The sequence below is a fragment of the Ursus maritimus genome, unplaced genomic scaffold (genome assembly GCF_017311325.1).
Source record: "Ursus maritimus isolate PB19 unplaced genomic scaffold, ASM1731132v1 scaffold_22, whole genome shotgun sequence".
In the NCBI taxonomy this organism is placed as follows: Eukaryota; Metazoa; Chordata; class Mammalia; order Carnivora; family Ursidae; genus Ursus; species Ursus maritimus.
The window spans coordinates 18,907,345-18,919,258 of record NW_024424675.1 but is presented as its reverse complement, the minus strand read 5'-3'; the positions used below and the strand labels follow the sequence as shown (position 1 = coordinate 18,919,258).

Here is an 11,914-nt window from a genome sequence, read left to right as displayed (position 1 = left end):
CCCCCCCCCCCCCCCCCCCCCCCCCCCCCCAATTAGGGCTCTCTTTCCACCAACCCCAACCTGGTCCACATAGTTGGCCACCTCCAGGAGGCGCTGTTTGGTGTGGTTCAAGTTCCGGTGCTGGGTCAAGAACTGGAAAGGCAGACATAAGGGGGTGTGACAGGCTGAACTGGCCCCATCCCACCCCGCCAGCCCCCTGGGGCCTCTGGCTCACCAGCGTGTGGTCAGCCACTATGTACAACTCCAGGAACTTCGGGCTCCTGCGGACCTCCCGCCTCTCCTGGGGAGAAGCAATGGTGACCCTCAGTGGCAGGCTGCTGGGCTTGAGTCCTGACCGCTAACCCCAATTCCCAGGAAGCACAAAGTTAACTTTAAAAATTGCTAGAACTTGTTTCTTCAGCCTCCAAATAAAAATCTCAGGATTGGAGGCCCTGAACTGCGGCTGTGTATTCCTATTCCTTGTGATTTGGAGGACTATGGATACCGCATTCCCAGTCCCACTCCTATCTGTGCCCCTGACCTTGATCTGAGTGGCACGAGAAAGGCTGGCCATGTCCCCTTTGTTCCTGGCATCCCTGTGGCCACAGGCCCTTTTCCAGCTGAGCAGCTGCCCAATCCAGAACATTCTGTGAGTGATGAAGTCCTCAGAGTCCCCAGCTGACCGAGGATGCACGTAATAACTGGCATTCCTGCCCAGTGTGATCAGGCCCCTGGGGTGCAGAGGAGTGCAGGGAGGGTGTGAGGGGACTCTTGGCCCAGCCCCAGCCCCAGCCCCCTCCCCCAGAACTCCTCACCTCATCCCAGAGCAGGTGCTGAAGACCACCCAGGAGTCAGGGAAGCCCCTCACGCGCCCGTGGTAGTGGCAGTGGTCCTGGAGAGCAAGGGACCCAGCCCCAAAGCTCAGCCAGGGCTGAACTGGGAGGGACAGAGAGAGAGAGAGAGAGAGAGAGAGAGGGCACGGTGGGAGGCTGCCTCCAGCCTCTCCTTAAGAACAGGAGGAGAATGGGGAAGGAATGGTGGAGAGGTCTTCAGGGAGTGCACCCCCCAGCACCCTTACCCTGTCCTCAGAGCCCATGGAAGTATCTCACCGTGCGGTTGGGGACCAGCACCACGGGCTGCCCATCTGGGCTATAGTGAGTTTCTGTGTATCCTGGGGCCAGCAGCCTGCTAGGAGGGGGTGTTGTAGAAGTCACCTAATTCAGCACGGCCTCTTCCAGGATGCCCTCCAGCCTTCCTCCCTGAATGCTAATGGAGCAGCTCTGTGAGTGAGACACAGGGCTAGCACTGAAGAAGCACCCACATGTATCTTAGGGAAGGGACAGGAGCCATGGTGTGTTGCTCAGATCAGAAAAACCCTGGGCTAGAGGAAGGAAGGTGGAGGGGAGGAAGGAGACTTGGTGATGGCTGAGGTGTGGGAAGTGGGAGTGTGGGAAGCACCAGGAAGGAGCAGGAATGGGGAAAGAGTTTGTGGTCCCTGTGGGACCTGTGGCTGGCAGCTGGGTCCACAGGTCTGGGGAGGGGCGGGAGGGAGGGTTCAGGAGACACTGGTGAGGAGGTGGGACCTGGAGTTAAGGAAGTGCAGTGACCTCCCTAGGTGGCCCTCCCTGCTGCTCAGCCTAGTTGGGCATCTGGTGAACCCTCTGTCATCCTCTTTCCCACCCCCAAGATCCTTCAGACCTTCTCGGGCCCCTAACTCCTCATATCTCCCCACCTGTCTGATGGTGATGCTCACCCCATGCTTCTAGAGAAAAGAGAATCCCCACCTGCTCACAGCTGCTCCCGCCTGCTCACCTGAGCAGGAATCCCCATCCCCACCTTCTTCAGACCCCACTCCAGTAATGATCCCACCTTCCTTCTCCATCTCTCCAGGCTCCTTCCCACCAAAGCAAATCAACCATGAGTCAATTTCTCTTCTGTCAAGAAAATCCTCGACCCCCATCTTGCCTTGACCTCTTTACTGCCAGACCAACCCAAAGACCTGTGATGCCTGCTTCTCCACCTCCTGGTCTTTCCTCCACCTTCTCTAGATTGGCTCCCCCAATACACACAACACACTCAACTGGAAAAGTAGGCAATGCGGTCACCCCCTTTCATCTGCGGGGATGTTGAACCCCAGAGGAACTGTGGTTAGATGTGGTGGAACTAGAATGTGTTCCTGGTCCATCTGGCTCCATGGGGAAGAAGTCAACATGTGTAGAGTGCTTGGAACAGTGCCTCCAATGAAGCGAGCAATCCATGAATTATAGCTGTTGGTAATTCCATCTGGATAGTTTCCAGACCCCAAGCTCCATCTTGGATACCCACCCCACCCAGCCCAGTTCTGCCTGCTCATTCACCAGCTCAGAATCTTTGGCTTTGCACCATCCTGGACACTCAGCCTTAAAATGGCCTCTGTGATCTGGCCCTACTGGGACTCCCCAATTTCATTTCCCGCTGCTCCCTTCCCGCAGATGGAGACCCTCCAGGCAAGCCAGGCAGACCGCCGCCCCCTGAATGTGTCTTGACTTGGTAGCCACTGCACCTTTGTCCCTGCTGTCCCTCAGCCCAGAGTTCCTACTCAATTTTGGAATCCATCTTGGATTCTTTTTTGACTCAGCACACCCTTTAAGCGCCCACAGGGTGATGCTCCCTCATTTCTGGCAGGAAGCTAACAAGGTGCTGCTGGGGCTGGAGTGAGAGGTGTGCCCCACAGCAGGGCTGACCCAGCCTCAGCAGCCTGCTTCAGCCTTGAGGGAGCCAGTCATGGGCTCGCATGACTCTTCCTGTCGCCTGTACCAACTGCCTCTGGGGCCCTCGCCCCATCCAGCCTCCCTCATGTGTTGCCCTCAGTGCCCCCCACACCGATTCCCCCCCTGGAGAGGGGGGGCTATTCTTGGCTGCCAGCCTCCTCCCCGGCCTGGTACTCACTGGTTCTTCTCCAGCTCCAGCAGGAGCTCCTGCCCTGCAGCCTTCAAGGCCACCAGCGCCGTGTCTAGCTTCAAGACCTGGGCAAGAAGGAGCAGGTGGGATGGGGAGCTGGCTGCTGAGGGGGAGCACCGGCAGCAGGGGGCAGCAGGCTCCCCACTTGCCATGGGAGGTGTGGATGGGTCTGGGGGTGAGAACATGCAGGCATGTATGTTCCCAAACTCGGGATGCTTTTCGTTCTGACAACAGGCATCTGACACAGCCTGCGAGGTAAACACCACATCCTCCGGAGAGATGAGGCAGGGGGTTCCAGGAAGGAATCCTGCCTTACACAAGGTTACTGGGCCCCTCCTCTGGCCCTCCCTCCTGTTTCACAGCCAGAAGCCTTCCTCTAGACGGGGAGGACAGTGGGGTGCTGAAGACGCTGGTAAAGGAGCGTTGGGTCGGCAGTCTCAGGCGTCCTTACAACCACTTGTTTCTGTATCTTGCTGCCCCCCCACTCCCTATAGAATTCAGACTTTACTCCCTCCTCCTCCAATTCTGACAAACCGAAAACTTCCCTGGCCTCCCGAAGGCCTGCCCCACACCTGCTTCGCTAGTCCATGAAGTAAACATTAACCCCCCCATTCCAGGCCAAGAGGGAAACAGCTCGGCTAGATGTCGGGAGGGCGGCCCGGGCCAGCCTCTCCTTCCCCATAGCCTCTTTGCCTCTCCCACCCTGTGGGAGTACCCCAACTGCCCCGCCTTGTCCACTCGGCCTGGCTGGGGGCCCGGCGTTGGAGCCGGCCCAGGAGCATCGTGGAGAGCTGCTGGCCCCCACCCTTGCTGGCCCTTCCCTTTTATCGCACCATGCATTGGGCTGGGCCCCAGGCCAAGGGGCTCAGATTCTTTTGGGGGCCTTTTCTCTGCAGGTGGGGAGCAGACAACTCCCCCACCCCAGCCAAGAGACCTCCCCAAGGCCCCAAGCATGAGCTCACGTGGCTGGAATGCCATTTACTTTATTGGAGAAAGGACAGACAGACAGCTGCCCCAGATGGAAAGCTTCCTCCTACCTCAAACCCAGCCCTCAATCTTCACCCCTGCCGTCCTTGCTTCCTGCCCTCTTGGTAACCCTGCTATTCACTCTGCACCCCATCCCTAACCTGAAATATGGGTATTTAATGCCTCTTGGACAGGACTCTCTGCCTCAACTCTGTCTGCTGTCCTCATCTTGGCAGGCTTCCTGGAGGCAGAGGAAAACAGTGCCCTCTAGGATGCCCTTCCACGTCACAGCCCAAGCCAGGACTGGGAGGGAGGACCACAGTCAGTGTGACTCCAGCATGTGCCTAGCCTTCCCCTCTGCCAGTGATGTCCAGGACAACCAACTCAAAGCTTGGGACAGCTTGAATGGGGGCCCCTGAGGGTCTGGGGGACCCAGTGAAGGTCCGAGGTTAAAAGCTGCTGGGCCTGTGGGGGCCTCCTAGCCTTCATGACAGTGTCCTCCTGCTTTTCTCCTTGCTGGCTTAGATAGTGGGTTGTTCTCTCTTGCCTGAAAATTCAGGATGAAGAGGGCTCTCTAGACCTAGGGGGACATTGGTCAACAGTTACAAGTCTTTCAGACTTAGTGGGCGTCAGGCTTCTGGGCTTCTGGGCTTCTGGTCTCAGGCTGTGTGACCTTGGGCACTTTCTCCAACCCCTCTGTGCTTCAGTTTGCCCCTCTGTGAAATGGGGATACCAAGGGCACTGGCCGCCTGGTTTGCAGCACAGCTGTGTGACACATACAGATGGGGACACGGTCATTCTGGAAGCGTGAGGGGTGGGTGTTGGCAGGAAGCTGGGGCAGAGCATCCTGGAGAAGCAAAATCACGTGCATTTGGGGAACACTAGGAGAGTGACCAGTGCCCCCTGGCCAGAGGTGGATGCTGCATGAGCCAGGGAGGCTGACATTTTCCTGGAGGGAACAGCCATGTGTCCACAGGGTAACATGTTCTGGTAAATTTTGCAAAAGGAAGGCATTTTGGTATTTTCTTCAAGAGGCCCCTGAAAAGTTTCAGGCCGCACAAATTCTGGCCCCACCTCTGCTTGGTGGGGTGGGGGTGGCCTGGATAATTCTGGAAGGGAAGGAGCAGGGGGAGGTGGGGGGAGGGAGCCTGAAAATGACTTCCATGTGTGAAGGCTCATGTGAGCCAGATCTCCCCACCCCCACCTGCCAACCCTCCAGGAAGGGGCCGAAAGGACCCCAGCCCAACTGCCACGCTGAATGAAGAGGGCTAAAGGGGCTGGGAGACCCTGGGCCCCTGCGGAGGGAAGCATGTGCTGGCACTGACCGGCTCCTCCAGGGTGACCGCGCGCCGGGCTCTTCCATCCAGGACCCAGTGCAGGGTGACTGGCTCTCCGGAGTGTTTTCCTGGGGGGAAGACAGAGCAAAAGATGAGGGGGAGCATAGTGGGCAGGGACGACTGAGGGATGAGGTTACAGGACATCAGCTGGGTGGAATAGGAGACTCCGTCTTCAACACTCAAAGGTGGAGCCTGGAGAAGGGTGGCCGCCCGTGGGGCATCCCTGGAACCAAGAAGCCACCACGGAGCTGGCAGAAGAGAGACAGAGGAGCCTGGGAAGGATAGCTCAGCTGGGGAAGTGGGAGCCCCACTGACCTGGCGGAGGCTTGGGGGTCAGAGGTCACAAGGAAGAGACCAAGGCCCCCAGTGCAGAAGGGAAAGGAAAGGGGAGGCAGCCTTGGGTATTTTTAGACTGGGCAACAGATGCTTTTGGGATGAGAGATCTGTGAAGAGAGATGTCTCCGCCATCCGAGAAAAACAACAGCCAGATGTCTGGGGAGGCCCACCTTGCCCAGACCTCCCCTTGGCGGCTTCACGCTAGAAGCGGGATTTCCAGGGACCCCAGCTCAGAGGCCCCTTCCCGGGATCTTTCAAGGTGGGGAGGCCTGGGGGACAGAGCCTGAGTGCTCCCAGGGCGGGCCTGCTTAAGGGGGCTCTGGAGGAATACCAGAGCCAAGCATTACTCAGAAGGCTCTGGAATGCTCCCCTGGAATGCTCCCAGCCCCCCACCCCACAGTGGGTCCCAGCAGCTCTTGCCACACCCGCCCTGCAGTAGCCAGGCCCCAGGCAGCCCAGAGCCTGAAGGCAGCCCTCCCTGTCTGACACAATCCCTGGGGAAGCCAGCCCAGCTCCCAGAACTGACAGCTACCCAGCACCCACCCAGCCCTGACCCCACCCTGAGATGGCTGACTGCAAAGTGTTCCAGCTCTTGCCAGGCTACCCCAAGTACTTTCTCTTCCTCCATCCTCCCCCCCAGACACCATCAACAAAGACCCAGAATAGCAGCAGCTCTAGGAGTCCCCTTCCCCCAGGAAGCCCTCCTGGTTTGGATGAGCGAGTTGCCATGGTGGGGGAGGGATCGGAGTGAATCTGGGAGGAGGGGGACATGGGGGGCAACCAGAGAGGACTTAAACTGGGTTTGGAGAACTACCTCTTGCTGGCCCTAGGCCTCCCAGGTAGAGAGGGGAGGGTGTGCCCGCATGCACGTGCACGTGTGCTTGCGGGTCGGGGGTTCTCTTCATGGCACCCCTGGGGGGGGGGGGCAGAGATGGAGCTGTGATGATGAGGGTTAGGGAGCCAATGTGGTGTTGGGAAGCACAAAGCCTCTGTCCACTCTTCCCAGGGGTCAGATCCCCCTCTCCTGACCCCAGGTTGAGGAGGAGGGAGCAGCCATCCCCCAAAGCATGAGGGCTGTCATTCCACCCCCAGAGGGCCCAGAACAGAACAGGACCCTATCCCTGTTGGGAACTCCCAGACAGTGCTCTGGAACCCCGAGTCCCCAAGCTGCTCAGGCCAGCTGGCCATTCCTGCCTCCTTCCCAGGGTCCAGTGTCCTCAGTTCCCCCACAGGACACTTCCCATACAGGGTACAGGACTCGGCCAGTACTCCTACGCACCGCACCGGGTTGTGGAGGTTACCTTCCAGGGCCCCTTCTGTCTGAAGCAGCCTTCTCTACCTCACCAAACAAGGCAACAATATCAACAACACACAGGCACCGCCCCAAGGCCCTGGGATAGGGGATGAGCCCGCGGGCTGCATGAGGCTGCAGCTGGTCCCCTAGTCTGAGGGCACAGCAGGGACTCCTGGAAACCAGCGGGCTCCGCCTCAGGGCTGGAGGTGCAGGAAAGTCCACACTGGCGGATGGGGTCTGGGGGTGGCCAAGGCAGAGAATCCTGGCAGAGGGGTTTGGGAACCTGGGCAGCTGGTCAAAGGGGACCACCCCCCACCCCCACTGCTTTGCCACTGCCACTGTGGCAGCTCGGCAGAGTGTGTCAGTCTGGGCCGCAAGGCCAGCCCAAGTACAGCTGAGCGTCCCGGGGCAGGTCCTGCGGAGACCCTGCCTGTCCTCCCGGCCACCGTGGTGGGGGTTGCGGGGAGGGAGTGGGGGCGGTTCAGGCCCTCCATCCCAGACAGCGACCTCGCCTGCCCCGCGGGGCACGTCCCACTCACCTTGAAACGCCTCAGCCCCCCGCACCGGCAAAGGTAGCCTCAGGAGCAGCAGCACCAGCAGCCACGCCCGCGACCCTCGAGCTCTCGGAGACCCCCGGCCCATCGCTGCGAGCGCCTCGGCCTCCACGCCGCGGCTCCCGGCTCCCGGCTCCGCCCGGGCTGGATCCACCAGGCCGACCCACGCCCAGAGCAGCCGGCCCGCCGCCTCCCGACCCTCCCGCGCCAGGGGAGCCGGAGCGGCCGTCTAAGGGTAGGAGCGGGGCGGGCGGAATCCGCGCGGCCCCTCGGGGAGCGGCCCGCGCAGAGCCTCCCGGCAGGTCTCGGCGCCCTGTCCCCGCGGGGGCGGAGCGGGGGCGGAGTGGGGATGGGGCGGGGCCCCTCGCAAGGGCCGGTGAGGGCCACTGGGGGTGGGTGGGGGAGAGACCAGGGCTGGGGGCCACCTGTTGCTGCTCGGGTCTGCGCAGGGAGCGCCCCCCGTCCGCGGCCCCCTCGGCGGACCTCTTTCCCCGCCTGCTCACCAGTCCTGCCCGGAGGGGCCCTGGCCGGAACCCGGCGGAAGTGCCCCTAGGAGAAGGGAGGCGGGCGCCCGCGAGCGGCAGGTGCGGCGGCGGCTCGGGGCTCAGCTCGGCGTCGCGGTGGCCTCCAGCTCCTGTGCCCGCGGCGCGCAGACGGGTCGGGGGAGCCGGGGGAGTCGGGGGAGCCGGGGAGCCGCGGTCCGGCGGGTTTGGTGCCCGGGGAAGGAGAGGCGGCCGCGCGGGGGTGGGGCGGGGGCAGCCCAGGTCCCGGGTGGTGGCCCGAGGGAACAACTGCACAAAGCCACAGATTCCCAGGCGTAGAGGATTCTTTCTGCTTTGGCAGCATCTGTTTCTTTTAAAGGTTTGTTGTGTACTTAGTAAATTCGGAGAGCGAGTAAGCCAGTATTCTGATAGCGGGAGATGTTAACTTTTTTTTTTTTTTTTAAGATTTTGTTTGTTTGTTTGTTTGAGGGGATGCTCAGGGGAGGAGGGAGAGGGAGAGACAATCTCAAGGGGACTCCTCGCTGAGCGGGGAGCCTGGGCTCAATCTCACCACCGGACATCATGACCTGAGTTGAAACCAAGAGTCAGTTGCTCCACCGAATGAGCCCCCCAGGTGCCCCACAAGGGACATTAGCTTTTAAGCAAATCTACTAGTTTTTGAGAACAAATGCGGAGGTTCTCTTAGGAAGAGTTCCAGCAGCGAGGGAAACCCTATGTTGGTCTGATTCAAACATCAAAAGTATAAGATGTTAAGGGATCATCCCTCCCTTTTCTGTCTGTCCTCTCAACGTACGTCCCCAAACCAACGCAAATCTTTTAAAAAAATGAAGTGCACCTATTCTAAGTGTCCAGTTAGATGGCTCTGATAAATTCATAGGCCTCTGTAATCACCACCATAATCCAGATACAACGTTCTGTAACCAAACCAGGTGAGAGAGTTTGCCCCCCAACCCCGACAGGCCGCAGGCCAGTAAAACTGACACTGAGCTTTTGCGATGAAGGAAGAGAAGCTATTTACTGGTATAGCTCCATGCAGGAGAATGGGGAACTAATGCTCTAAAGTCCCAGACTCCCCAGTGGCTTGCAAGTGGAGTTTTTAAGGGCAAAATTTGGGGCAGGGCTGTCCTGAGAAGGTGGGTGCCATTGACTGGAGGCCCAGGAGGTCATGTTAGCAGGTGCCCTGGTACCACTTTGGTCCCCTGGGAGGTCTTTTTCATCTCAAGAGACTTGGAGTCTGAAAAGTGTATTTGTTCTATATGGTAGACGTTTCATTAGGTACATCCAGTAATAATATCCTTAGAGTAGTGCTGATTACCTACTTGTAAGCTAGTGGGATTGCGTTCCTGAAGGTCTCTTGGCAGGTCCAGTCCAGCCATTCCTGCAGGCGATAAGACCTCTAGTCTTCATTCTTTCACCTGCACTGACAAGGTGGATGCTGGCTGCAATTTCCATTGCCCCCAAAAAGTTCCCCTGTGCCCCCTCCCCAGTCACTCTCTCCCACTCCCAGCCCCAGGCAACCATTGATCTGCTTTGTGTCTATACATTAGTTTTGCCTATTCCAGAACTTCATATCAATGTTACCGTAAAGCATGGATTCTTTGTGTCTGGCTTTCTTCCCTCTATGTTTTTGAGATTCATTGACATTGTTTCCTGATCCATAGTTTGTTCTTTTGTAGTGCCGAGGATATTCCATGAGCTGAGGGAAGCACGCTTTCTCTACTCACCAGCTAGGCATCTGGGTTCTTTCCCAGCATGAGACTCTCCTACATGCTACAAAATTGCTGTGAAGTTTTTGAATGAATCTATGTTTTCATTTCTCATTTCTCATCTGTGAAGACCCAGAAGTAGAAGGGCAGGGTCATACGGCAAGGGCATATTTAAGTTTGAAAGAAACTAGTTTCCACAGCGACTGGGCCATTTTGCATTCCCATCAGCCATGTAGGAGAGTTCCTGTACCTCTCCCTCCTCGCCAGCACTTAGTGTTGTCAATCTTTTTAATTTTAGTTATTCCAGTCGGTGTGCGTCCCCACCATTTTTTATAGTTGAATGCTGCCACTCATTCGTATGGTCCCCTCTTGGGCATATACATGGTTTCCATCCCTTCTGCTATTGCAAACCAGGCTGTGGTGGATAATTTTAAGCACAAACTCATCTGTGAGATGGCTTCCTACAAATGGGATTCCAGGGTCAAAAGATATGTGTTTTTATGACTTGAGTGGATCCATTTAAACTGCCCTTCAATTTGTGCCAGTTTACAGTCAGACCAGCAATACTCGAGTTCCCCTTTGCCCGCAACCTTACCAACACAGCTCTCAAACCGTGATGGGCTTGTCTGAAGGTGAAAGTCAGTCTTACCTTCCATTTCTCCCAGCAGTGAGCTTGAATAACTGTTCAAACATTTAAGAGCCATTTGTATTTCCTGTTCCCTGAATTATGTTTCTACTGAGCTGTTGGTCTTTCTCGTAACAACTTGAAGGAACTCTGTATATATAAGAGAGATTCACCTTTTGTCTGGAGTGTGAGTTGCACATATTTTTCACAGTTTGTGAAATGCGTTCAGGCTTTGTGTGTGGCTTTAGTTCCGTTATTTTCATCACTAACTAGCATCTGATTGTGTGACTTTAACACTTTTTTCATTGATTCTACTGTTGCTGAACATTAGGGTGGCTCCTAGTTTTGAGATGGTACCAAAAATGCTGCTGTGGACATTTATGTGTGTGTGTCCCCTGCTTCCTGTCTTCTCCCGTCTTGCTCCTTTCATCCGTTTACTGATTTCCCCCTCGGAGCACAGCCTGACATCGCTTGCACATGAAATCTCATCTTGGGGAACCAGATCTAATATAGACATAGACAGCTTTGGTCATGCTGGGGGCTCCAGTGTGGGCAGGCTGGAGAGACGTCAACCCCTCCCTCTGTGGATGAGTAAATGGGGTCACCATGGGTGCCACCAGCAGCAGCCCCCCCCCCCCCGCAGCACAGAATTTCCTGATCCTCCTGCTACATGAGCCGGGGCGGGGAGCGGAGGGCAGAAAGCAAGCCATCCTGTCACAGCCTGGGGCCATTTTGGCTGTCTCTTCTCTTAGGGAAGATTTGGGAAGAATCGGGGTGGACAGGGAGATCTAGACTTCCCTCTTGAACCAGGAGCACAACTCGAGATTCCAAAACAAAATGTGGATCCTGAGGATGGAGAAATTATGGAGACGCAGTTCTAACCATGGTAAAGGAGTCCTGAAAAGGAAGAAGAGAAAGCTAGAAAGCCCCAGAGATCCCAGAGATGGGACAACACCGAATGTACAGCCTGACAGGGCTTGGTGAGGACTTGGAGGTGGCTTGAGCCCTAAATGAGAGAGGGTCAGGGAAGCAGAGCGGACTCTTTGAGCAGCCAGACTCTGAACACGGAGGGGAGGCTTCAGTGTGGACATCAGGGTCCTCTCAGGCAAGAAAATGGCAAACTGGTGAGCCCCTTTTCCTACTGCAGACCTAGGCTTTGGTGTGTCTTCGTCAAGGGGTCCTTCCTAACCCAAAGCCTGGTTACTGTCCCCTGCATATATTTCTCCTTGCCCATTTCCTTGTCTCTGTCCCCCAGACCCTGAGCTCCTTGGGGTCTGGGGCTGTCTTAGTTTACTGCCTGGCACAGGGCTGGGCACACGGTCAGTGCTAATAAGACAAGGTGGGCTTATAGCCTAAGAGCCATGCGGAGGTTGGAGTCATCCTTGCGAAGTGGATGCCGTCCCAACAAGGATGAGCTATGTCCAAGTATATCCCAGGAATTTTCTGCAGAAATCTCAGAGCAACTAATTTATTTGGAGGTTGCGGAGGAGGGAATCGGGCCACTGGACCAAAGTTGAGGGAGAGGGATCCCACAAGTAGCCGCTTTGGGAAAGATGATGTCTCCAGTGGCTTGCTGGGGTCACTCTCCAGAGGGACACTGGGGAGTGTCCTGGGAAGAAGGCAAACCAGGGAGAGTTAAATCTTTGAAGTGCTCACATAATGGGTGACATTCAC

The 11,914-nt window shown here is 56.9% G+C and overlaps 1 protein-coding gene across 11 annotated transcripts in view; it reads right to left on the bottom strand.

The window, feature by feature from the left end:
- ADAM33 (ADAM metallopeptidase domain 33) overlaps nucleotides 1-7,634 on the bottom strand; it is a 13,669-nt gene extending 6,035 nt beyond the window's left edge. For 2 of the 11 annotated variants that reach the window (XM_040638040.1, XM_040638044.1), the window contains exons 1-8: nucleotides 7,392-7,576; nucleotides 5,211-5,290; nucleotides 2,908-2,984; nucleotides 1,089-1,167; nucleotides 795-871; nucleotides 521-710; nucleotides 215-280; nucleotides 61-132 (exon numbers count right to left, since the gene is read on the bottom strand). In XM_040638040.1, the coding sequence (XP_040493974.1) occupies nucleotides 61-132; nucleotides 215-280; nucleotides 521-710; nucleotides 795-871; nucleotides 1,089-1,167; nucleotides 2,908-2,984; nucleotides 5,211-5,290; nucleotides 7,392-7,494 (744 nt within the window). In that variant the 5' untranslated portion in view covers nucleotides 7,495-7,576. Of the gene's footprint in view, nucleotides 1-60; nucleotides 133-214; nucleotides 281-520; nucleotides 711-794; nucleotides 916-1,088; nucleotides 1,168-2,907; nucleotides 2,985-5,210; nucleotides 5,291-7,391 lie in introns of those variants that run through there. The other 9 variants (XM_040638045.1, XM_040638042.1, XM_040638050.1 and 6 more) reach the window with 8 other exon arrangements.
- Between the last annotated feature and the right edge of the window lie 4,280 nt (nucleotides 7,635-11,914).